This window comes from Nelumbo nucifera, chromosome 1 (assembly GCF_055504915.1).
Source record: "Nelumbo nucifera cultivar China Antique chromosome 1, China Antique-T2T, whole genome shotgun sequence".
NCBI lineage: Eukaryota > Viridiplantae > Streptophyta > Magnoliopsida > Proteales > Nelumbonaceae > Nelumbo > Nelumbo nucifera.
The window spans coordinates 164,400,584-164,425,019 of record NC_142649.1 but is presented as its reverse complement, the minus strand read 5'-3'; the positions used below and the strand labels follow the sequence as shown (position 1 = coordinate 164,425,019).

The following is a 24,436-nucleotide window of genomic DNA, read 5'->3' as shown; positions in this document are numbered from 1 at the left end:
CACTCCGCCAAGAGGATATATATTTTTGGGTCATTGAGATTTAAAAAATAAAAAATAAAAAAGAAAATTGATAAAGTTTAGTAGAGTATTTTGATAATTTAATGCCTTCCGTTGTTTGACTTAACAGCCGAGGGACTAAAGTTGAGGGGATCTTTATGGCAAAAAAAAAAGTACAGGGGGAACTTTGTCACTGACCCCATAGTACATGGGTCTTTGTAATTTATCCTCATAATTTTATATAATATCAGTACCCTACCATTATATCCAGCAATCCAACAGTCTTACAACTGCCAGAAAAAAACGAGATATTTCTTACAAACCAGTCGTGATTTGTCCACTTTTCTTGAACATGTTTTACTTTTCCACACTGCAGTTTTCAGTTCAACGTGTAACACTATTTACAAGACAGAGAGCTCCAAGTTGACAGCGAATCGCTCACACTCCAGCATCAAAGTAGCCTCTTCTCGTTAGATTTCCAAGGAATTTATACTCGCTTCAACAGCATCGCTATTAAACCGTAAAAGCATGAGCCCCACCCAAGAACTGCCACTTTAGATTCGGGAAAACAAAAAAAAACTGACAAACCTGAAATGGCTAATCAGAATAAATGTAAGGAAATAATGTAATATCAACAAGGAAAATTGTGTGCATAGCATAACTGCAACCTGAAAGCCTTTTGAAGCTCCCTGTTCTCAGGATCAAGATCCAAACCATTGGAAAAGGCATCTGCTGCCCTACCGAATTCCTGCAGTAAGTCAGTAATATATAAAACCATCTCTCATTTATTAATATATAATGTGGAAATTTGCCTTAGTTTCTGTGCAAGTTATAAAAAGTCAAATCAGAGTATGAATGCCATATCTTCTCCCTTATACTAATTCCAGAAAATATGCTTCAAGAAATTAATTTTTCCTTGGTACAGACAAAGGGAGTTGACAGCAAAGTTCAAATACCTTCAATAGCATCCATGCTGCACCTTCCCTGTAGTAGGCCTTTGGCCAGTCAGGCCTCAGCATTATACAAGCAGTAGCATCGGATAAAGCACGCTCTCCTTCTTTCAGCCGGGCCCAACACAGACTCCTATTCGACAGTAAAGTTGCACCCAAAGGGTCCGCATTCATGGCCTATTTTCATATCATAAAAAGAAAAGAGAAATAAGAAGATGAAAGGAAACGAAAGGAACGTCAACCCATATAATCCATCAGATCAAAGTTTATACATAGAACAGATTTAGTTGTTTTTTCACTATATAATACTTCTCTTTGGCAACAACTTTTTACCAGATTTCTTCCTTGTAAAATGATCAATAACTTCGTTATTGAGATTTCTGGCTTTGAGAGAGCAAGGGAAGTTGTGAAAAAAACAAGAGGAATAGCAATGCACTATAAATTTTTCAGAAATTTATAGCAGTACCAGCATTGTACATTGGAGGCATAGATGCATTAAGTAAATGCCAGACAAATCATTTACACTATAGTGCATTGCTATTCCACATTGGAGACATAGCTTCTGAGTAGATTGAGCTACATTGACTGCACCACTTCGGAGAAGCTACCTAATACACCAGAAAGTCAATTTTTGAGCACCTATTTTCGGCTTTCCAGTTTTTTTACCAAACCTCGCTTAACGGCTTCCAGGGTTTATCCCGTGTGTAATGTAAGATGAAAACCCTCCCAAACAGGCACTATATACAGATTTTCTTGAATAATTATCTCATTATTTTCATCCTAATAAAACAACTCAAGAAGTCAAGGAAACCATTGAAACCAAGACACAGAAAAATTGAAGGCATGGATATTGGAATTCGTCATGGACTAGGAAATTCTGGATAAGCATGTATTAGGCACAAATTCTGGTAGTTCCCTAGGCGCCTTTAGCTAGGTATGATTAGTAGGTAGGTTACTACTACAAGTGAGTTTCCTGTTCCTAAATTTCAGGCGTCGATTGTATGTGTATATATATGGTTGTGCATTGCATGGTACTTGGACATTGGAAACTCTACCTCCCGGAAAAAGGCAATAGGAAGTAAATGGGTTTATAAGATCAAATATAATTCAGATGGAACGGTTGAACGACATAAGGTTCGGCTAGTTATTCTCGGAAATAGACAGGTTGAGGGGTTAGATTATAATGAGACTTTCGCTCCTGTGGCCAAAATGATGGCAGTCCGCACTTTCTTAGCCGTGGCAGCCGCTAAGAACTGGGAGTTGCATCAAATGGATGTACATAATGCATTCTTACATAGGAATTTGGATGAGGAGGTATACATGCAGTTGCCGCCAGGTTTCGCATCTAAAGATCGAACAAAAGTGTGCAAACTGAAGAAATCTCTCTATGGATTACGTCAGGCTCTCATATGCTGGTTCTCGAAATTAACAGCGGCCTTGATACAATTTGGGTTTGTTCAATCGTATCCTGACTACTCTTTGTTCACTTATTTCAAACACAATGTTCGTCTGCACGTGCTATATATGTTGATGATTTGATTGTTGGGGGAAATGATACTATAGCCATTATGAAATTCAAAGAGTATCTCAGTCGATGCTTCCATATGAAAGATCTGGGTCCACTCAAATATTTCCTAGGTATTGAAGTAGCTCGTGGTCCTGATAGAATATATTTATCTCAACGGAAGTATGCTCTGGACATTATCTTGGAATGTGGACTATTGGGAGCGTCAGTGCCCATTGAACAGAATCATCATCTTGCACTGGCCAAGGGTGCTCTAATGCACAATCCGAATCAGTATCAAAGACTAGTAGGGAGGTTGATATACTTAACCATCACACGACCTGAGTTGTGCTATTGTGTTCATATTCTGGCCCAATTCATGCAAAGCCCGCGGCAAGAACATTGGGAGGCAACTCTGCGTGTAGTGCGATATATGAAAGGATATCCTGGACAAGGTATAGTATTGCATTCCGATAGCGATCTGCGCTTGTATGCTTATTGTGACTCTGATTGGGCAAGCTACCCGTTGTCACAACGATCGTTGACCGGCTATTTCGTTCTGCTGGGGCAGTCACCAGTTTCCTGGAATATGAAAAAACAACACACTGTGTCACGCTCCTCGGCAGAAGCAGGATATCGTTCGATGGCTGCAACATGTTGTGAATTGAAGTGGATGAAGAAACTCCCATTGTCCTTGGGAGTGGCGTATGACGAACTTGCGCGCTTATATTGTGATAACCAGGCGGCCCTGCATATAGCCACGAATCTAGTGTTTCATGAGAGGACAAACCATATTGAAGTCAACTATCATTTTGTTCACAATGAGCTGCGGCATGGGAACATTATTACTTGGCATGAACCACAGAACAGTTGGCTGACATCTTGACAAAGGCTCTTTGTTAGACAGTTTTGTATGCCCTTAGCTTCAATCAGAATGATGTACTTTATGAGTTTATTGTAAATGAATAAAAGTGCATATTTGATTCATGTTCCGTTGGTATGTTTCTGTGTAATACCCTTAAACTAGACATTTAATGAAACTCGTGTTAGTTTGGAATGTTCACAGCCAGTGGGTCGGTCTGGGAAGACCTGTCCTGACAAGGCTGACACTGTGGTGCCACCAAGTCGGTTGGGGTGGCCTGTCTCAGCTGCCAGGGTGAGACCCTAGGCACATACAGTGTATGATTAATTGAATCTATGAACTGGACCAGATTTCCAGTATTGCCCTGGACCTTAGAGATTGATGGGCAAAACTGGAAAGTTACACCCGACTCCTAGACTCGATTATGATACTGCACTAGGTGTCAGATCGAACTGTCTTTGATGTACCAATCAGTGAGATCCTTAGTGGGGGTCAAAACCTGGGTATGTTGGGACAGTCCGAGAATTCATCTGAGTGGGTGATCATAGTGACAGGATCAGCCCCTTTGTCGGACAAAGGTAATGATCGGGGATGCACTCTCACTGATGGAAACCAAGACTGCCGGCAGCCGATTTCAGCCGTTGAGATTTGTTTTGCAAAGTATATTTTATATGAGATATAAAAGTATATATTATGGTTTCTAAAATGTTTGCAAAAAGGTTTTAATTCCCGTGATCCATATAAGTAGAGAGTGCAACACTGTTCCTTGCAGCCGAGGGAGAGGTCCTCTCTTGTCGGGCAGTGTATGATCATTATGGGCTGAGAGGTTAAGTGTAAGACCATTGAGGATAATACCTGATGGGCTAATCTTGCATTTGCCCACAGTCCCTGGGTGTTACAAGGTGGCTTGGCCCAGGGACCACTTAGGGTAAGTGTTGGGCCCATAGAGCCCATTCGATGGGTTTCAGGGGGTGCACTGTCTTTAACAGTGTATTCGGCCAGGCCTTCTAACAAAGGTTGGGCCGAACCCATGTGGCTGATGTGTAGATCAATGCTTGGGTCCCACACCATACAAGGAAGCCCAACGGGGCAGCAGTTGGGAAGGTTAAGTGAGCACATAAGCTTAATGGGCCTAAAGCCCATTTCGAACTGGGCTATTCATTTAGTTAATTAAAGGGGCGAATTCTGAGATGGATTAGCAGATAGGATAGGGTCTTAATCCTATCCACTCAGAGAGTCCAGATCTGAATATGATTCAGATCTAGAATCCTCCTAATGAGATTAGGAGAAACCTAATCTAATCTGCAGATAAGATAAGGGTTTATCCCTATCACCTAAAGAGAAGTCTTATCCAAATATGATTTGGATAAGCTGCTCCTAATTGGATTAGGAGCTGATCTTTTAGGTTAACAAAAGAAGGGGGTGGCAGCCTAAGAGAGACACACATCAGATTTCCTTCAGTGCTGAAAACAAGAAAATAGAATTCTGCACCCTGCGAATACTCTCTTGCCACCTCCCTATTCTTGCCGCCCTGTTTGCCAGTTCCATCTCCAGTTATGGGAGAAGTCAAGATTGGATCTTGACATCAGTTCTTTGAGAAATGATTGAAAGGAAGCTGTGCTCACGTACCATCCTGCTGATTCTTGCGAAGAACAAAGTTCTTGGAGAAGAACACTGCTGATTCTGCTTCATCCTGCACTGCGCCATATTCAGTAGGAGCAATCTTTGGATCCTTCCTTGGGCGTGAACACCTCCATTGGGAGATACTACTTCTCCGTATCAGGTATAATTCTCTCCTACTCCTTTTGGTTCAGATCTGGTTCAGTTTAAGGTTCAAGAATGATCCTTGAAAATATGATTTTCTAAATAGGGAATGTGATTCCCAGTTGAAGGGAGAGAAATTTTTGAAATTCGCCCCTTATTCCGCAATCTTCGGGCGTCCATACAATGGATCTCTCAACCCTTCAGTGGTATCAGAGCCATGGTTCAAATCTTGAACCATTTTGTTTCAGATCTGAACCTGCGCAAATGGGCAAAAGGTGTTCTACCCGATTTGCGCAGATATGGGTTTTGGGAAATCTGTTCCCAAAATTAATGGGCGAATAATCTGAAATTAATTTTACATAAATCTGATTATTATTTAGAATTGTTCTTTATGATTTTCTTGATTTATGGGTTGTTCGTACAAGAGGAGATTGAATTCTTGGTTTGCGCAGGGAACCTGCGATTTTGCAGTTCTTGAATTATTTTGGTATGAAAATATTTTTTTTTTATTTTCTAGACTCAATGTATAGGTATTCGATCTGATGTAATTGTTAATAGAAATAGGATTTCTATTTATTTTATTTTGGATCGAAGATGGCGGCGCAGAAATGGAGATTTCACAGAGAAGGAGATTTCGCAGATGGGAGAATCGCTATCTGCGATTTGCAGTTTGTGAAACTGCATTCTGTGATCTAACCTCTGTTTTGCAGGATGAATTCAGCGAACAGCCCTGACTGACTGATTCTTGTTTTTTCTTTCATCAGTATTTAATTTCAGATTATTTTCTTGAATTAAAGATCAAACCCTAGACCCATTCGAACCAAGATTGATTCAAATAGTTTGAACCGAATCTAGGGTTTAATCAAGGCTGAAAGTCAGCCCTAATTTTCCCACTAATGGGCCTAAGGATTGGTGTTTAATTAAATGGTTAATTTGGCCCAACCTGTAAAGGCCCAGTTTTAAAAGGTTAAAACTGCTGAAAGCCCACTTAACATTTAAAGCTATATGGGCTGAACCATTCGGCCCATGTACCAAGATAATATTAATGGTTAATATTATGGATTTGAAATGGGCTTCAAATGGGCTTTACAGATGGTTAATTGATTGGATCAATTTATCCCTGCATGTGATGTATGGATGTGTGATGTGCTACGTACATGGGCCATAAGTACTTGGCCCATGCTCCATCGATAGTGGCTCTTGCGCACACCATGGCTGAATGCACATCATTGCCATGGTGTCCCTTTTGATCATTCGATGACCTCCCTCAGTGGTGGGCCCCACACCTCATCGAGAGGTTACGTGCAGAACCCTAGCCGATTAAGGCCCACCGAAATCTGGCTTTATGAAAGTCAGTGGGAACCACTCAGGTTTGACCTAAAATAAACTAGGGTGTAATTCTTGTTCCCTCCAGTAAATATGAGTGCATGTGATAGGGAGATTCATATGATAAACTCTCTAAAGGCCTTCCATCATTAGCATGAGAATGGGTCCTTCAGTAATGAGGAAATGCACCAGAAAATGGCTATCCATTTGCTGTTGGGCTTGTCTGAGTGTTTCATAAGATGATAGGGGCGTCATAGACCGATGTGGGAGGGGCTTCACCAGAAAATGGGAACTCTCTCACGGTACCTTGGCGTTCACGAACATGATGGGTAAGCACTCACTGGACAGAAAGGTTTACTTGAAAACGGCTCTGAACCTTATCTAACAGAGGCCAAAGAGAAAGCTCATGTGATGAGTGGATATGATCCTTCACAGAAAGGTGGTGGGGTTATGTAGCTGAAACAGTTGGCTCCATGCACCCTATGTGATTTCCCATATTTCTAGAGACAACCCGTACTCTCCGTCACTGAGGAAGGAGGGAAATCTCAGAAACGAATAAATGGAAATGGAACGTAGATTAAAATCCATATCTATGAAATGAACATAAATCAAATTAGGTTGTGGACTGATGTTTGCTCTTTTATCAAAAAATGGCAAACGGATCATTTGCAAAACGGCTTGATGACAACAAGTTGAAGGGCCCAAACTATGCTGACTGGTACAGGAACCTTATGCTGGTCCTAGCTTCTGAAAAGCTGGACAAAGTGGCAAAAAATCCTGCCCCGGAGCGTCCGGGTGATAGGGCTTCTGAGGCCCGAAGGAGAGACTATCAAGAATGGGAGGAGAAAAACTCCCTTGCCCGGTGTTACATCATTGCCTCCTTGGACAACCCGATACAGAGGCAGTTCGATCAAATCAAACTTGCCAAAGACATATTGAACAGTCTCAGGATAATGTATGAAGAGCAGAATCGTTCTACTCGACAAAAGGTCTTGAAACAGTTCATGACCGCACAAATGTCCAAGGGTCAACAGGTTCACGACCATTGTCTTCGGATGATGGGTTACATCAACGAACTGGAGGCTCTTGGATCCGGGCTGGACCTTGCAACTCAGATAGATGCTATCCTTAATTCTTTGCCTCCTTCCTTTAATCCATTCATCATGAACTATAACATGAACAAGCTGAATGTCAGCTTGCAAGAGCTCAGCAATATGTTGCAAAGAGCTGAAGAACTGATTAGAAAAGATGAGCCTATAGCCATGCTTGTTGAAGCTAGCAAGACAGGCAAGAGAAAGAGGAAGGCAAAGAAGCCTCAGAAGAAAGCCACTAAGGGCAAGAAGCAGAAGAAAGACAAAGCATCAGATGCCTGTCACTTCTGCAAGAAGACCGGCCATTGGAAAAGGAATTGTCCTGCCTACCTGGAATCCAAGAAAGGTAACTTCGAAACTTGTATTATAGAAATCAATTTATTGGTAGCTTCTGCGTCCTGGTGTATTGACTCCGGGGCTTCAACTCATGCGTGTAACTCACTGCAGGGGTTCAAAGTAAGCAGAAGGCTAAGTGAAGGAGAAGTCACACTCTACTTGGGGACTAACGCAACTGTTGCAGCCGCAGCCATAGGAATCGTGGAGTTACTTTTTAGAGAATGAACAATTGTACTGAAAGATTGTCTTTATGTGCAAAATTTAAGGAGAAATTTGATTTCTGTCTCAAAACTATGTGCAGATGGTTATTCTGTCTTCTTTAGTAAATCAATTACTATTAAAAGAAATAACGGATTCATTGCATACGGGGAACTAGAGAACGGTCTCTATGTTCTACATCCTTCACTAGAAACTAACATAACCGAAACTACTTCGGCTGAAATCCCCAAGAAGAGAGCCCGTGATACAGTTAATCCCACGTGTCTGTGGCATTACCGACTTGGCCACATCGGTGTTGACCGAATCACAAGTTTGGTAAAGGATGGTCATTTGGATTTTCTAACTATAGAAGATCTTCCCACCTGTGAGCCTTGCCTACAAGGCAAGATGACGAAGCGGCCATTTAACGGTAAGCCTGAAAGATGTACAGGCACACTTGACCTAATACATACTGATGTATGTGGTCCCCTGAGTGTTAGGACACGGAATCAACACGTGTATTTCATCACCTTCACAGATGATTTTTCACGATATGGTTACATGTACCTAATGAGACACAAGTCTGAATCCTTTGAAAAGTTCAAAGAGTTTAGACAAGAGGTCGAGAAATAGTTAGGGAGAGAAATTAAAGCCCTTCGATCAGATCGAGGTGGTGAATATCTCTCTAACGAATTCAGGAACTACTTAAAAGACAATGGGCTAGTATCGCAGTTAGCTCCTCCTGCTACACCACAACTTAACGGTGTTTCAGAGAGGAGAAATAGGACCTTATTGGATATGGTCCGGTCGCTTCTCATACACTCAGAGTTACCCACATCCTTTTGGGGTTACGCATTAGAGACTGCGATCTATGTGCTGAATCGGGTTCCAACCAAATCGGTTCCGAATACTCCATATGAACTTTGGACCGGAAAGAAACCAAGTGTCAGACACTTGAAGATTTGGGGTTGTCCAACACATGTTAAAAGAACGAGTGCAGACAAGTTGGAATCCAAGACCAACCGTTGCCTATTTGTAGGCTACCCAAAAGGCTCTATAGGTTACCTATTCTATGACCCAAGTGAGCAGAAAGTGTTCTGCAGTTGAAATGCGCAATTCTTGGAAACTGATTACATCCTGGACACCTATCGTCAAGAAATTGTTCTTGATGAGGAGAGCTCAGGAGCAGTGGGAGATGTCCCGCAAGTTCCAAGTAGTGACCAACCTAGAAGATCCACTCGGGTATCCAGGCCACCAATCCGTTATGGTTATGACCAGGATAGTTACCTGGTGGAAACCTTGACTAGTGAGGAGGATCCCGTGACTTATGCGGAAGCTATGTTGGACATAGATTCCCAGAAGTGGGTGGAGGCCATGGGAGCAAAGATGGACTCAATGGAGACCAATGGAGTCTAGACTCTAGTAGATCCGCCCTCCGAGGTAAAAGCAATCGGTTACAAATGGATTTACAAGAGGAAGAAGGGCCCTGATGGTAAGGTTGAGACCTTCAAAGTTCGTCTGGTGGCGAAAGGGTACACTCAGAAAGAGGGCATCGATTATGAGGAAACATTTTCGCCTGTGGCCATGCTTAAATCCATTAGGATCCTGCTAGCTGTAGCAGCATACCATGATTATGAGATTTGGCAAATGGATGTCAAAACTGCATTCCTGAATGGAGATCTTACTGAAGACATCTATATGCAGCAGCCGTAAGGCTTCATTGCTGCAGGTCAGGAAAACATGGTATGTAAACTTAACAGATCCATTTATGGACTTAAGCAAGCTTCTAGAAGTTGGAACATCCGTTTTGACTCTACTGTCAAATCGTTTGACTTTGAGCAAAATCCGGATGAACCCTGTGTCTACAGGAAGAACAGTGGAGATAAGGTTACCATCATGGTTCTGTATGTAGATGACATTCTACTCATTGGGAATGATGTAGGAATGTTAACTACGGTGAAAGTATGGCTATCACAGCAATTCTCCATGAAAGATCTTGGAGAAGCCTCCTATATACTGGGTCTTCGACTCTATAGAGATAGATCGAAGCAGATAATAGGATTATCCCAATCTGCTTACATTGACAAAATAGTCAAGAGATACAGCATGGAAAACTCCAAGAAAGGAAATATTCCTTTTAGGCACGGAGTCACTCTCTCCAAGAAGATATCTCCCAAGACTTCTGAGGAGATTGATGGCATGAAAGACGTTCCCTATGCCTCAGCAGGGAGCATCATGTATGCCATACTGTGCCTGGTGATTGGAAGTTTGCAGCGGCGGCAGAGGAAACAGCAGCTACGGTGGAGAATCTTCATCTTCCAGTTGATGGTAAGAACTGCTTGAATTCCTAGTGGAGGAAGAGACATCGACGAGGGTAGGAAGAGACATCTTCTAGTTGAAAGACTGGTATTACTCGGTAGTGAAGGACCTAATAGAAGTCCGTGCTACACTGGAGGCCATTCAGCAAAGGCTCATCATGGAAACTTCACCGTCCCCATCACGGGCGTCCTTGCCACCATCATTCCATCAGATCAGATTCGGGGTAGTATTACTCGTCATATCAGAGTCGGCCCTGTTTTGTTCCCCCATCTCTCAATCCCTATTTTGTTGCCCCACCAGAAACCGGCATATCTACACGCATGTACCTTCCAAGCAACACCCACTAATAGAAATCGCCTTGTCTTCTCCAATGACTCAGACAGCATTAACTCCGACAAAGCAGCCGTTAAAATGGTGACCCAGGCGAAGCGTGATATAATAGAAATGCTGGGAATCAAGAACGAAGGATGCTTTAGCAGATCCAAATTCCATCAACTTGATTACTGATATCAGGTCCATCCTTCGTTTCCAGTTGTCCACCAGCGATGAAACCACTTTCCCTTTTTTCATGTTTCATTGTGAAAATTTAAAAGAAAATAATGGGTAAAATAGTCTTTTCGTCATTCTGTTAACAATGTTAATGGCAAGGTTTTAGACAATTGTCAGAAAACTTAGGGGTACTCTAAAATAATAATTAAACAGCAAGAGTACAGTTTGTCAATTAACTAAATAGTAGGGGTAGTTTAAGAAATTTGCCCTAATGAAAAAAGAAAAACAGTAACTGAGCATACCACTATTCACTTTGACCAAAGGAACACAAAACCCAGGACATCTTTTCCTTACTATCATGGCACACACATTACGCAAATCAATCATAAGGTCAAGTTATTTACCCATCACACTCTAACAGGAAACCACAAATCAAACCACATAGAACCAACAATAATCACAAGGATTTGGAATTGCATGCATGCATTCCAAAATCCTTGCCAAAGTTGAATCGCCATAATACATGCATGCAAATAAATAGATGGATCATGTACATTTTAGCCTTTAAAATCTCATTCAACAAGCATTTAGAATTGCAGGTTTCACCCACATGATAAGTGTCAAAGTGGTTAAAGAAAAGTTACCTCTGTGTACCACCTTATTGCCATTAGATACTCCTTTCTCTTGAATGCATCCTCTCCCTTTGCTTTTAACTCCATAAATTTCTCTTTTAACTGAAGATTTCTCTGTCACAAATTTTGAAGAGAACAAATAGTCATGAATTAGTTCAATCATTACCATGTATTCACATAGAAATCACAGGCCATGAAATGAGCAATCGTGTCTAACTAGTAACTACAATTCATCACCTTGAAAGTAAAGGAACTTTTTCATGCCAACAGATTAAACGAAATTTTGAATACCTTTTGCCTGGCTTCTTCAGAGTGCATATGCCTAATTATTCCAGCAGGGCTCCAGTGAGAAATAGCTTGAATGGGTGAAGTTTTAGGAAAAAGAATCATGACATCTTCATAATTGCCATTTAGTGCAGAAACCTCTATAGGCTTCAGACCATACTGTATCAGAAAGCAGTTACAATCAGAAATCAGATAGAACATTGTTTGCCTCAGTAACTGTCATAATACCCTATATTTAATATGCATGATAGAAGTATTCCAGTATCATCATTCTTTCAAGAAGGAACACCAAACAGACAAAAAACATAAATAAAAGCATTACAACAACATACTCAAGCCATCACATCTCATAGATAAAACTATCTATAATACTAAAACTGTTCGACAACATTGTACATAAATTGCACTGCTTTGGTAACCTTGCAAACAGTACAAAATGGACAGTCAACAAATGTAACATGTACTTCCTAGAATTAGTAGAAAGAGATTCTAGTGTTTGCCTTTGCCATTTAGAGTTAATAGAATATATGGGCAAGCTATGACATATATGTTTTGCTACTTTTTCATGCTACTGGATGTATATACTACACAAGGAATGGGTTTGATAGCAAAGTTATTCAAGGAAGCTCCATAAATGATCTAAGAAAACTTCCATGGCCCAGTATTAATGGCACAAATTTTGGCATACAAGAACTTGCCAGTAATTCAATTTAAGCCAATCTCTACAACAAAGCTTTCTAATACAATTAATACACTCAATAGCCAATATTGATTGGGAAACCCATCAATATTAGGTGGGATATAGGACTAATGTAGACTAGAGGTTTGAACAAGTGGTCACTTCATAGGATCCCTCACTCAATGGAAGTTGTGGAAATAAGATAGGCCAAACTCGCTGCATGACCCTATTAGGAAGACCTTTTTCATTAGAAAAAACAAGTTACATTCACTTGCATTCACGTTTATATGCTAGAAATGTAGTATATATTACAGGAGTAGGTTTTATTATGGAAACGATTATACACAATCTTAAGAAAACTTGCTTTTTACGATTGAAAACGATTCAGCGGACAATTTTAATGTGAGTCAATAAATGAAGTACCAAAAAAAAACTATGCAGGCTTTGTGTGTGGCATATACAAAGAAAAATAGGACAAAGCAAACCCTAAAACATGTATGCCCATTGATTGCTATTTAAGTGAAGTGCTATAACACTGAGAAATGAAGCAAAGTTGCAACAACTTGTATAAATACCATGTTCACATTCATGTAGCCCAAATATGAAAGACACATAGCAAGGTGGATATGGAATTAAACCTGACATCTTATCTGGCACCAATACAGATCCCAATTTGTAACACAATATAATGTATGCAATTAAAATGCAATATTTGGAATACATGTGATGTTTACTAAAGTAAAATCATATCAGAAATAATAGACATAACAACATCTTCAACCACTTCACAAAGGCAACTTGTAATGTGCTTATAAGTTATATCAAGAATCATCATGAGAAGAGTTGATTGTCATCTCGTTAAGGTTTTCAATTGCATGTCCTTGTGATGAACCTATTCAAATTCTTTCTTTAGATTGTTAACTTATTCAAATAGTGAGTAGATCATGGGTTAATGACACATTATGCAGCCAAAGGATGTAAGGATCAACCAAAAGTATGAAATGTAGATCAAGACAAAACAAAATTCCATCATTTCTGTTGATGCCAATTTGCCATGTTCAAAAGTGTTGGCACATTTGGAAGCTTATTCAGTTCCTACCAACAAGGCCAACATCATGCGATTTGGATGAGTCTTCATTGGCAAATGAAGAATAAACCGTACAATTCAAAGGTACAGACAATGGTGCTAATCAAAAAGGTAGAAGATTATGACATGATCTAATTTAAAACTTTTGAAGTCTTCTATTTCTTTAAATGAGAACATTTTGGTGTTTCAATTTGCTTAGAAGATGGTTTCCTGAATCATAAAATTATAACCAGCATGCGAGTTATGTATGAGCAATGAAAAAGATTTATAATCAGTTTCTGAGTTTGTTATCTTAGTAATACTCCCTATTCTGTATGATTTTATCCAATGTGTAACTACATACTTGATTTGAAAACAAATAAGCGTAAATCATCTCAAACATAATATCATATACAATTTGGTGTAATAAAGTCCTCCACAAAATTCTTTAGTAAATAATTAAAAGAGAAAGGGCAGTAGCACTTTGAGGCATCATAAAAATATAATACATCCAGTTGAAGGAACAAACTTCAATAAATAGAGTGCAAGTGCATGCAGAAGAAGGAACAAAGGGAGGAAATGCAAAATAGGATTTTTTTTTGGTAATTAAGAATATGACTAAACCAAAATAAAAGGAATAAAAAACGTGAAATAGCCTCACAAAATTGGGAATATTTGGATCAGCTCCTCCTTTCAATAAACATTTGATCATTTCAGTTTCCCCTTCAGAAGCTGCAATTCCCAAGGGAGTTATCCCAAAGGAACCAATATTTGGACCTGCACCTTCCTATACAAATGATAACAAAAGAAAGTATTAAAACACATTGAGTCGCCATTGTAATCTTTATATAACTGTCTGTTTGCACTTTGCAGACAACAGCTTAGAATTTATATAGAGCAAAGTCAGCAAACAAATGAATATTAATTCAAAACACAACAAGCAAACAACTATCGAATAGAAAAATAGCAAGGCATTGAACTTCCTGAATATGTTTAGTCAATTCATCTATGATCAACACAAATACACAAGGGCCAAGTGCTGAACCTTGATGCATGTAGTTTGCGGACGACATTGTTTTATTTGATGAAACTAATGAAAGATTAAATGCAAAATTAAGTTTATAAACAAATGCCTTCCAAACGAGAGGTTTTAAAATAAGTAGGAATAAAATACAGTATATAACAAGTAATTTTAGTACCAATAGGAGTGTAAATCAGGATACACTTAGGATTGGACCAAGAGTTAACTCAATGCGACTATTTCCAGTATCTTGATTCAACAATTCATAATAAGAGAGATATTGAGGAGGATATCACCCAAAGAATTAGAAGTATGATGGGCAAAATGGAGGCATGTATCTAGACTTTTATGTGATAGGTGAATACCACTTAGACAAAAAGGAAAATCAATAAAATAGTTGCAAGGCCAGCTATGTTGTATGGAGCAGAGTCTTGAACAGTCAAGAAACATGTCTAGAAAATGTGTGGCAGAAATATGAATGCTAAGATGGATGAGCAGAAAATCTAGAAAGGATAGGATCAGGAATGAAGTCACCAATAGGTGATAAAATGAGAAAATAGATTAAGATGGTTTGGTCACGTGCATAGAATACCGACAACAGCACCGGTTAGAACTAATTTGTTACAAGTTGAAGGGGCTAGAAGGACTAGGGGTAGAGCAAAAAGGATATGGGTAGTAGAAAGAAATGATTTAAACACTAATAATTTAACAGAGGACTAGGGATAGACCAAAAAGGACATGGGTAGTAGCCCGACCCCATATAGTTGACACCTAGAGAAGAAGGGAAAAGAGACCACCAGAAGAAGGAACTCTGAATAAAATAGAAACCAAACAAAATAAAAATAACAAAAAAGGAAAGATAACAAGGTAGAAATGGATACCAATTGCACAATTCATTAGATAGAACCACTTGTGGACACAATTAATAAATATTTTCTTTCTCTCTTCCTTTTTTTGAAATGACACTGAAAGACTTTCCTTAAAATATGCAAGTCAAAATAAAACAAGATTTCAAGAATATATTAAAGTAGCTAGTTCACATTGATTCATTATACATGAAAATAATGCAATGCTATAAACAACCAAGGGAAAAAGGTAGAACTCAAAATGTTTGACTAAAGCTCTCCATACAGGCAGGCTACCACCCTCGATTTTCAATATTCGAATTTCAAACATCCCACCCTTGTTTATGAGATGCCAAATACATGTTGCAGAATAACAAGTTCTAAGCATAATAATTAAGTATCAACGCTTTTGAGGTTAAACGTAAGGATTGGCTTCTTTTGTCATTTTTAACATTATAATAGTCTACTTTCCACACCTTGAAAACAATCAACTCTTGCAGTTGTAACACAGAAATCACTATTTCCCTTGTTTACTATGGCATGACAGAATAGATAGTACTTCAATATAAAAAGTGTTGAGGTTTTAGACAAATTGTGTAGTCTATAGTGGTAGTTTTTTATTATTTATTGTTTAGATAGGAAGTGGGGACCACAACACTCTTGTTGGGTCCTTTTTTAGCAGTTATTTTTATTGTTTTATGCTGTTTTATGTGTTAGCCGCCCTATAAGGGCATATTGGTCTTTGTACTCTTTAATATTTTAGACTATAAATAATAGTGAAGAGGGTGGCCAGCATTTGGTCCTTTCTTCTCTTCTTCAAGAAATATTCTTTTCTTTTGCAGTTTTTTATTACAACACCTTTCTACTTAGTATCAGAGCTTGGCTAGGGTTTTTTTATGTTTTTTCCATGCAGTCCTAGATCAGCAGATTGCATGAGGAGATAAAGGGCTGATCGATCTACTTCAGATTGCCCAATTCTTGGATTTTTTTGTGTGATCTAGTCATCAGGAGGGTGATCTATGTTTTGGCATCAAAATCAGGAAGAACTAGAGTGCAGGGAGGAGTCCTAGTCAAGTTGGACACTTCAATTTTGATCTGATCCTAGGTGCTCAGGTATTGTTGGACTTCTCTAGGTATTCCATAGAGGAGGGTTAGGTTTCTGGAATTTTCTGGACCTTCTGGAGTGGCCGATTCACTTCTCTCTGGTAGGAGACAGTGGGAGAGAGATTTCTCTCCAGATAGGGTTTTCTTCTTCGGATGTGTGAGATCAATTTGATCTTGGAGGCTCTCTACCTAATTATTTGTTGCTTTTGAATTGTTTGAAGTAAATAGAGAGTTGAGTACCGAGCAGAAGTCCACCAATAACATGGGAGGTAGTAGTGATATTTTTGGGTTTGGAATTATTACTACAGTGAAGTTTGGTGGTACAATTTATCTAGAATGGGCACAATCAGCCAAGATGGCCATTGGTGCTTGTGGAAAACTGGGGTACATCACTAGGGAGGAGAAGAAACCTGATACAGATCCCTCCCGATGGGTACAGGAGAATTACATGGTGATGACCTAGATGTGTAACTCTATGTTACCTCACATTGGTAAAATTTTTTTGTGGGCTAATACAGTAAAGGTGATTTGGGATGGAGTGACTGAAACCTATTCCCAGAAACAAAATGTAGTTAGAGCCTGTTAGTTAAGGAATCAGGTGATTAGTTCAAAACAGGGAGATAGACCTCTTGCCTCCTATTTCTCCATGCTGAAAACTCTTTGGCAGGAGATCGACCACTTAGAAACTGTGCTTTGGGAGATTATGAAGGATGCAACAACCTATCAGGGGTTGGTAGAAAATAATAGAATTTTTGAGTTCTTGATTGGGTTGAACCCTAAATTCGACATTGCTAGGCAACATCTCCTTTCTAGAGAAGGTGTGACTCTTTCTCAAGCTTATGCCTTTTTCTATGGGGAGGAGAGCAGGAGGAATGTCATGTTGAGACAGCCTAGGATTGAGCAGTCATCTATGGTTAGTACAGTTAAATCTAAGCCAAATGGAGATAGGGGGAGTAGTGAGGCTAGGAAGGAGGACAAGGCCTTGGTGTGTGACTATCGCAAGAAGACTAAACATACTAGAGACACTTGTTGGAAGCTTTACCCTCATCTCGTACCAACTCAAATCAAGAACAAGAAGGGAAATGCAAATGTGACAATTACAGGAGACCCTTCAAGGCCCCTCTCCCATGCTGATCTAGAGTCCATAGGTAGTTCATATGCAGTTGCAAATCATGTATCCACCTCAGGTAAGGAGGTACCTCCCTGGATTATAGACTCAGGAGAATCTAAGCACATGACCAATATATCTACCCTCTTTAGTTCTTACCAGTTGTGCTCTGGTAGAGATAGAGTCTTTACTACAGATGGTTCCCATATTCCCATTGCTAGGAAAGGGACAGTTAGAGTGACTAATGACATTACTTTATCTTGTCTTACATGTCCCTAAACTCCACACTAATCGTCTTTCAGTAAGCTCCTTGATAAAAAAATTGAACTGCTCAGTGACCTTTCTTCCTGGTAATTGTGTTTTGCAGGATCTAGAATCAAAGAGGACGAGTGGGAGTGATCGAGAGGTGAATGGAGTCTACCTTCCGGATGAGATTACGAGACATCAAAGCCATCATGTTAGTAACAGCAGTAGTAGTGGATCAGAGTCAGTGAGTCAAATTATTCTCTGGCACAATTGTTTGGGCCATCTTTCTTTCATTTCATTGAGGTTTTGTTTCCAAAATTGTTTAAGTCTCCCTCTCTTCACTCTTCTCATCTCTTCCTCTCTCCTCTCTCCCTCTCGCTTTTATCTTTTCTTCTCTATTATTCTAAAACTAATGGGTATATAGATCTGAACTTATCACGGTATCAGAGCAAGGTTAGATCAGTTCAGATGTGTATAGTCTCATGCGCACCCTAGTTGAGTATTTTGCAGATTTCTCTTAGGTTTCTTGGAGTTTGACGAAAAAGGCTGAAAAGGAGTGGTCGTTTTTTACTTCTGGAGGTTTTGGAGGTTTTAATGCCTCCGATTGATTGTGGTGTGGTGGTTTCAGATGGCTGGACTGAAGAGGGTTGCTACAATAGTTTCGTGGTCTATGTTTAGATGTGTGGTACAGATAGGTGGTCTATAAAATACTTTTTTATTCTTTATTTTTTTGAATTTTCTTTTCCTTCTTTTGAATTTTTTGAATTTGTTGATTTTCTATAATTTAACATGAACTCTATATTTTTCTTATGAAAATTATGAATAATTATTAAGGAAATATGGTTATGGTACCAAGGGAACTACCCTAGGATCTATATTTACTACATAAAAAAATCCATCGTCTAGGCGAGGCGCCCCCCTATCGCCTAGCCTTGCCTTGGCGCCTTGAAAACTATGGTGATGGTTTCTTGTGTGGTGCCGAAAGTGGAGAATATTGGTGATTACCATTGCTGAAACCTGTGATAGTGAATGTTTCAGCAATGGTCAGCCGTAAGAGTGAAATAGTGGTGATCGTTCAGCTATAGGAGTGCAGTGTGGTGATTGTTGGTGAGTTAGGGTAACATATTAGTGTGAGAAAGAAAAGAAAAAAAAAATTGGCAGCTATGGGAGACAGTAATGAACACAAGTCTATTATGATTCCCCTTGATTACTTGAATGTGCAAATGACCTCCATCAAACTGAATGGAGAGAATTACGTGCCTTGGGCCAAATCTATTGAAGTGTTTCTCAGAGCTAAGAAGAAAGTAAAGCATGTGAGAGAAGACAAACCCTAGTTGACTCTCAGGAGTACAGTGATTGGGAACAGGAAGATGCACAAATTATGACTTGCTTATGGAACAACATGGAACCAAAGAGATTTGGGATCATACAATGAAGCTTTACCCAAGGCAGGACAATACCCCTAGAGTATACCAGCTCTATCAAGAGTATTTTAACCTGCAACAGGATAAGTCTTGAGGAGTACTATGCTAGTCTGAGGAATCTAAGGAATGAGCTAAATGTGTATCACCCCCTTACATCTAATGTCAAAATTCAGCAAAACAGAGAGAGCAGCTTGATGTAACCAGATTTTTGGTAGGATTGAAGTCTAAATATGAACCAGTGAGAACACAGATACTAGGTGGGTCTGCCCTCCCTTCCCTTGAAGAGGTGTTTTCTCGTCTCCATAGGACTTCCATTGGACATCCGGAGAACCCCATCATATCAAATAGGTCTGCTTTTGCAATGACAAGAGGGGGAGGTCGTGGTGGTAGAGGAGGACACATGTACAGTCGTGGTGGTGGGCATGTTGGAGGTCGAGATGCAAGGGGAGCTCGTGGTAAAGGACATAGTAATGGTCCGAGAAGGTGTACACATTGTGGTATGGATGGACATACTATTAATTTTTGCTATGATCTACATGGCCCACCTTCAACCTGGGCAAATCATGTACTGGCTAGTGGTGGTATGGGACAAGAGAGTCAACAGGCCGGTCAGACACCATCTACAGATGCCTCCGGACAAGAGATGATGAGTACTTCACGTAATGAATATGAGCGGTTGATCCAGGCTACTTCACAGCCGAGTACAGCTACACTTACCCACTCAGGTATGGCTTGTCTAGCATCCAAATCCTCCCATTGGATCATTGATTCTGGAGCTTCATATCATATGCTTGGGACTCTAGGTGTGTTCTCTTCTCTCTCTTCATCCTTTACAACCCACACTGTTACCCTTGCTAATGGTTCCACTTCATCTTTGTCTTCAGTTCTGTATGTTCCCAAGTTCCCTTTTAATCTTATCTATGTTAGTAAATTGACCAAGTCTCTTAATTGCTCTATCACCTTTTACCCTTCATCTTGTGTGTTTCAGGATTTCAAGACAGTGATGAAGATTAGTGGAGGGCATGAAGCTGGTGGACTGCATTATCTTGATGGTGGTGGTGGTTCGTCAACAGCTCTTCAGTCGTCTCTTTCTCCTCTCCAGTAGCACTACAGACTCGTCATCCATCTCTTAAAGCTCTTAAGCAACTTGTTCCAGCATTGAGTCGTCTTTCTACTTTGAATTTTGAGTTGTGTCGGTATGCGAAACATCATCAGGTTTCCTTTAGTCCTAGTCTCCTAGAGTCGATTGTCGTATGCGAAACATCATCAGCTACAAGTACTTTGTTATTTTTGTCGATGATTATTCAGGATGGCATAGCTTTATCTTATGAAAGAAAGAACTAAGAAGTGAATTGTTTTCTATTTTTCAAAAGTTTTATGCTGAAATTTGCACTCAATTTGGTATCCATATTAAGATCCTACATTCCGATAATGGCCGAGAATATTTTTATACGCCCTTTCAGCAATATTTAGAACATGGTATATTCATCAAACCTCTTGCTCTTACACCCCTCAACAAAATGGGGTACTGAACAGAAGAACCACCACCTCTTGGAAACTGCTTGGTCCCTGTTGCACCATATGAATGTACCCAAACGTTTTTGGAGTGATGTTGTGCTTACATCTTGCTCGGTCCCTGCTCGAGTTTTTGGGTGTGTGTGTGTGTGTGTGTTTTGTTCATAACCTTGGCCATGGGCTAGACAAATTAGATGCATGATCTACTAAGTGTGTCTTCCTTGGCTATTCTAGGACCCAGAAAGGGTACAAGTGTTATAATCCCAGTTCTCAACGTTGCTTTGTGTGTCCCGATGTTACCTTCTTTCAGTCAATTCCATTCTTTTCTGGGTCGGATGTCCCTTCTCCTTCTCTTCTGCTTCCAATCCCTATTGTGGACCCCATTCCACTTGTTCCAGTTGCAACTAAGTCTTTGCCTCCAATGCCACTCCCCCTACACGACCACCTATCCAATAAGTGTATACGCATTGACATGCACCATCTCCTCCAGCTTCTTCACCGCCGACGGATCCGGCAGTGGTTTCCGCATCACCACCACTGACCTTCCCATTGCCCTGTAGAAAGGTAAACGTAGTTGTACCCTTCATCCTATCTCTAATTCCCATCAACAATTTGTTTCATTATTATCTTTTGTTTCTATTCCCAAGGATGTCAAGGGTGGCATCAAGAGATGAAAGAACTCTCCACTCTGGCTCATAATCATATGTGGGATCTCACCACTCTTCTCCCTGGTAAGCATGTTGTCGGATGTAAGTGGGTATACACTATCAAGTATTTGCCTAATGGTAGTGTTGAGCGATTGAAAGGTCAGTTGGTTGCCAAGAGTTATTCACAGTTATATGGCATTAACTATATAGAGACCTTCTCTCTTATTGCCAAGATTAGTTATGTTTGTGTTTTGATCTCTCTAGCTGCTATGTATGATTGGCCCTTGTTTCAGTTTGATATTAAGAATGCTTTTTTGCATGGTGATCTTCTTGAGAAGGTGTATATGGAGCAACCACCCGGGTTTATTGCTCAGGGGGAGGATGGTAAAGCGTGTAAGCTCAAGAAAGCTATTCATGAACTTAAACAACCCCCTCGTGCGTAGTTTGGAAGATTCAGTGAAGTAGTGATGAAATTTGGCATGAAACAGTGTTTAGTCAATCATTCAGTATTCAGCTATGATTCTGGTGTTGGGAAGATTTTGTTGGTGGTATATGTAGATGATATTGTTATTACTGGCAAGACAAGTTCGAGATTGATAGGTTGAAGACTTTTTTGCATGATCACTTCCTGACAAAGGATCTTGGTAAACTGAGATATTTCTTAGGGATAGAGGTAGTGAGGTCCAAGTATGGCATTAACTTGTGTCAGAGGAGATATCCTTGACCTACTAGAGGAGACAGGGTTGTTGGGTGCCAACCTAGCTTAAACACCCATGGAATTGAATGTTAAGTTTAGTAGTGGTACAGGTAAGGAGTTTGAAGATCCAAGAAGGTACAAAAGGTTGGTGGGCAAGCTAAACTACCTAACCATTACTTGGCCAGATATTTCATTTGTGGTTAGTGTGGTGAGTTAGTTTATGCAAAATCCTCGGGTTCCACATTGGGATGCAGTTCCAAGGATTGTAAGGTATTTGAAGGGAGCTCCTGGTCGTGGCTTGCTATACAAGAGTGGAGGAAAAGTTGAAATAGAATGATACACCATGCTGATTGGGTTGGTTTTGTATCTAACAGAAAATCCACTACAGGTTATTGTACCTTTTTTTGGGGGTAACTTGGTGATATGGAAGAGTAAGAAACAGACAGTGGTGGCAAGAAGCAATGCATAAGCTGAATACAAAGCCATGACACATCGATGAAGTTTTATTGTGACAACCAAGCTACAGTCCACATCCCCTCTAATCTAGTTTTTCATGAGAGAACAAAACACATAGAAGTTGATTGTCACTTTGTGAGAGAACAAAACACATAGAAGGTCCTTAGTGGAGTAATAAGTACAGCCTATGTTAACACAAGAAGACAATGGGCAAATCTGTTCACCAAAGGGTTGAGTCGAGTGAGAGTGGACTACATATGTAACAAGCTAGGATTATATGATATATATACTCACTAGCTTGAGGAGGAGTGTTAGTGTTGATTATATAGGGGCAGATTAGTCTTTTTGTTTATGTTTAGTATGAGGTGTAATGTTGAGTTAAGTGATGTGTCCCATACTTAAGTAGGGGCACAAGAGTCAATTTGTTTTTGATATAGAAAGTTATAAATATAACCTAGCCGGCTAGAGAGAGTAGATTTTTCTCTCTAGTTCGAACCAGCCTTTCTTTCTTCCCTCCCTCTCTTCACTCTTCTCCTCTCTTCCTCTCTCTCCTCTCTTTTATCTTTTCTTCTCTATTATCTTTTATCTTTTATTCTCTATTATTCATTCATTGCCAAAAAAGTCACAAGGGATCAAGAGAGGTTGTAATGAAATTTGTGAATCCAAAGTTCCAAACAAGGGATCCCAAAGAGTAGAACCATTGGTTTAGTGGTAACATGGAACAAGACCAAAATATTGAAGATCATCGCCAATACGTTTATGGTTCAAGAGAAAAGACAGCTCCTTCAAATCCTCATATAACAACATACTTGCAAGAACTCTTTAACCCCTAATTTATTCCAGGCAATAAGGCCCACCTCAAAATTTTATTTGATAAAAACATATCAACCACCAAAGAGTAAGACTAAATACATCAATTTCACAAAATAGCCCAAACCTTATATTGTGCACACCACACACATAGGCCAACCATGTAACCTAAGAAGATTTAGACTACATGAGACCAATAGTTTATAATCATGAGAAAACTTATAATGATTAAAAAATCATGTGTAAACTAATGGATAAAAGAATATATTCTATAAACTACATATGTGGTTTTCCTCTTCCCTACAATTAAGGCATTTCTACATCCTCTCCTGCACATCTGTCACATTGAAAATAACAAGGCCCGAGCACATGTTTGTTTTCTCCTGTACTTTCCACAAATACACTATAGCATTCTCTCATTAAATCTCTATTGCATTCAAACGACAAGTGTTTTGCCCCTGACGTACAACCAATCGGCCAGAACTTACATACAAATTAATGTAGGGATTGAATGACAAAAGGACGAGTATAGGAGGGTTAAGATGGATTTAGGGGTGATTTAGGACTAAAAACAGAGATTTGATGTTTGAAATTGCCTCAGAGCTCAACTGCAACAATTGCGTATTTGCCATAAGCCAATGAAACTTCACAATAAGAAAAATAGGTATACAATAGGAATTACATACATATTTTCTTTTAATAAGTAGATACTATAAAACATTAGAAAATAAAAATATTTGAATAAGTTGAATCTTGAACCACCATAGGTTTAACACTAATGCAATAAAAGAAATATACAGGATTCAAAAAGAAAGATTTACCATAAGATATGAGCAACATGAGTGTCAATAGTACTTAGCTTCAATGCTCCAACACATATAGAAAATATAAGTACGACCTCGACAAACTTCTACCAATGAGATTTGTTTTTGAAATACTATCAGAAAATAAGGATTTTAATGTTGTGCAACTTTCTTACCTTAAGTAGCAGCTTTGTGCACTCAAATGACTGGGCAAGAATAGCTAACATTAGTGGTGTAAAAATATGATGAAGAACTACATTTG

General features: G+C 39.5%; 1 protein-coding gene across 1 annotated transcript; it reads right to left on the bottom strand.

Annotated features, from left to right (window-relative positions):
* Window positions 1-237: 237 nt before the first annotated feature.
* LOC104612426 (hsp70-Hsp90 organizing protein 2-like) lies at window positions 238-24,436 on the bottom strand. The gene is made up of 7 exons (XM_010279837.2): window positions 24,351-24,436; window positions 14,160-14,285; window positions 11,760-11,912; window positions 11,481-11,582; window positions 954-1,124; window positions 666-745; window positions 238-585 (listed from the first exon to the last, which is right to left on the bottom strand). Exons 1-7 carry the CDS (start codon window positions 24,399-24,401, stop codon window positions 552-554), a joined length of 717 nt encoding a protein of 238 aa, XP_010278139.2. The 5' UTR covers window positions 24,402-24,436; the 3' UTR covers window positions 238-551.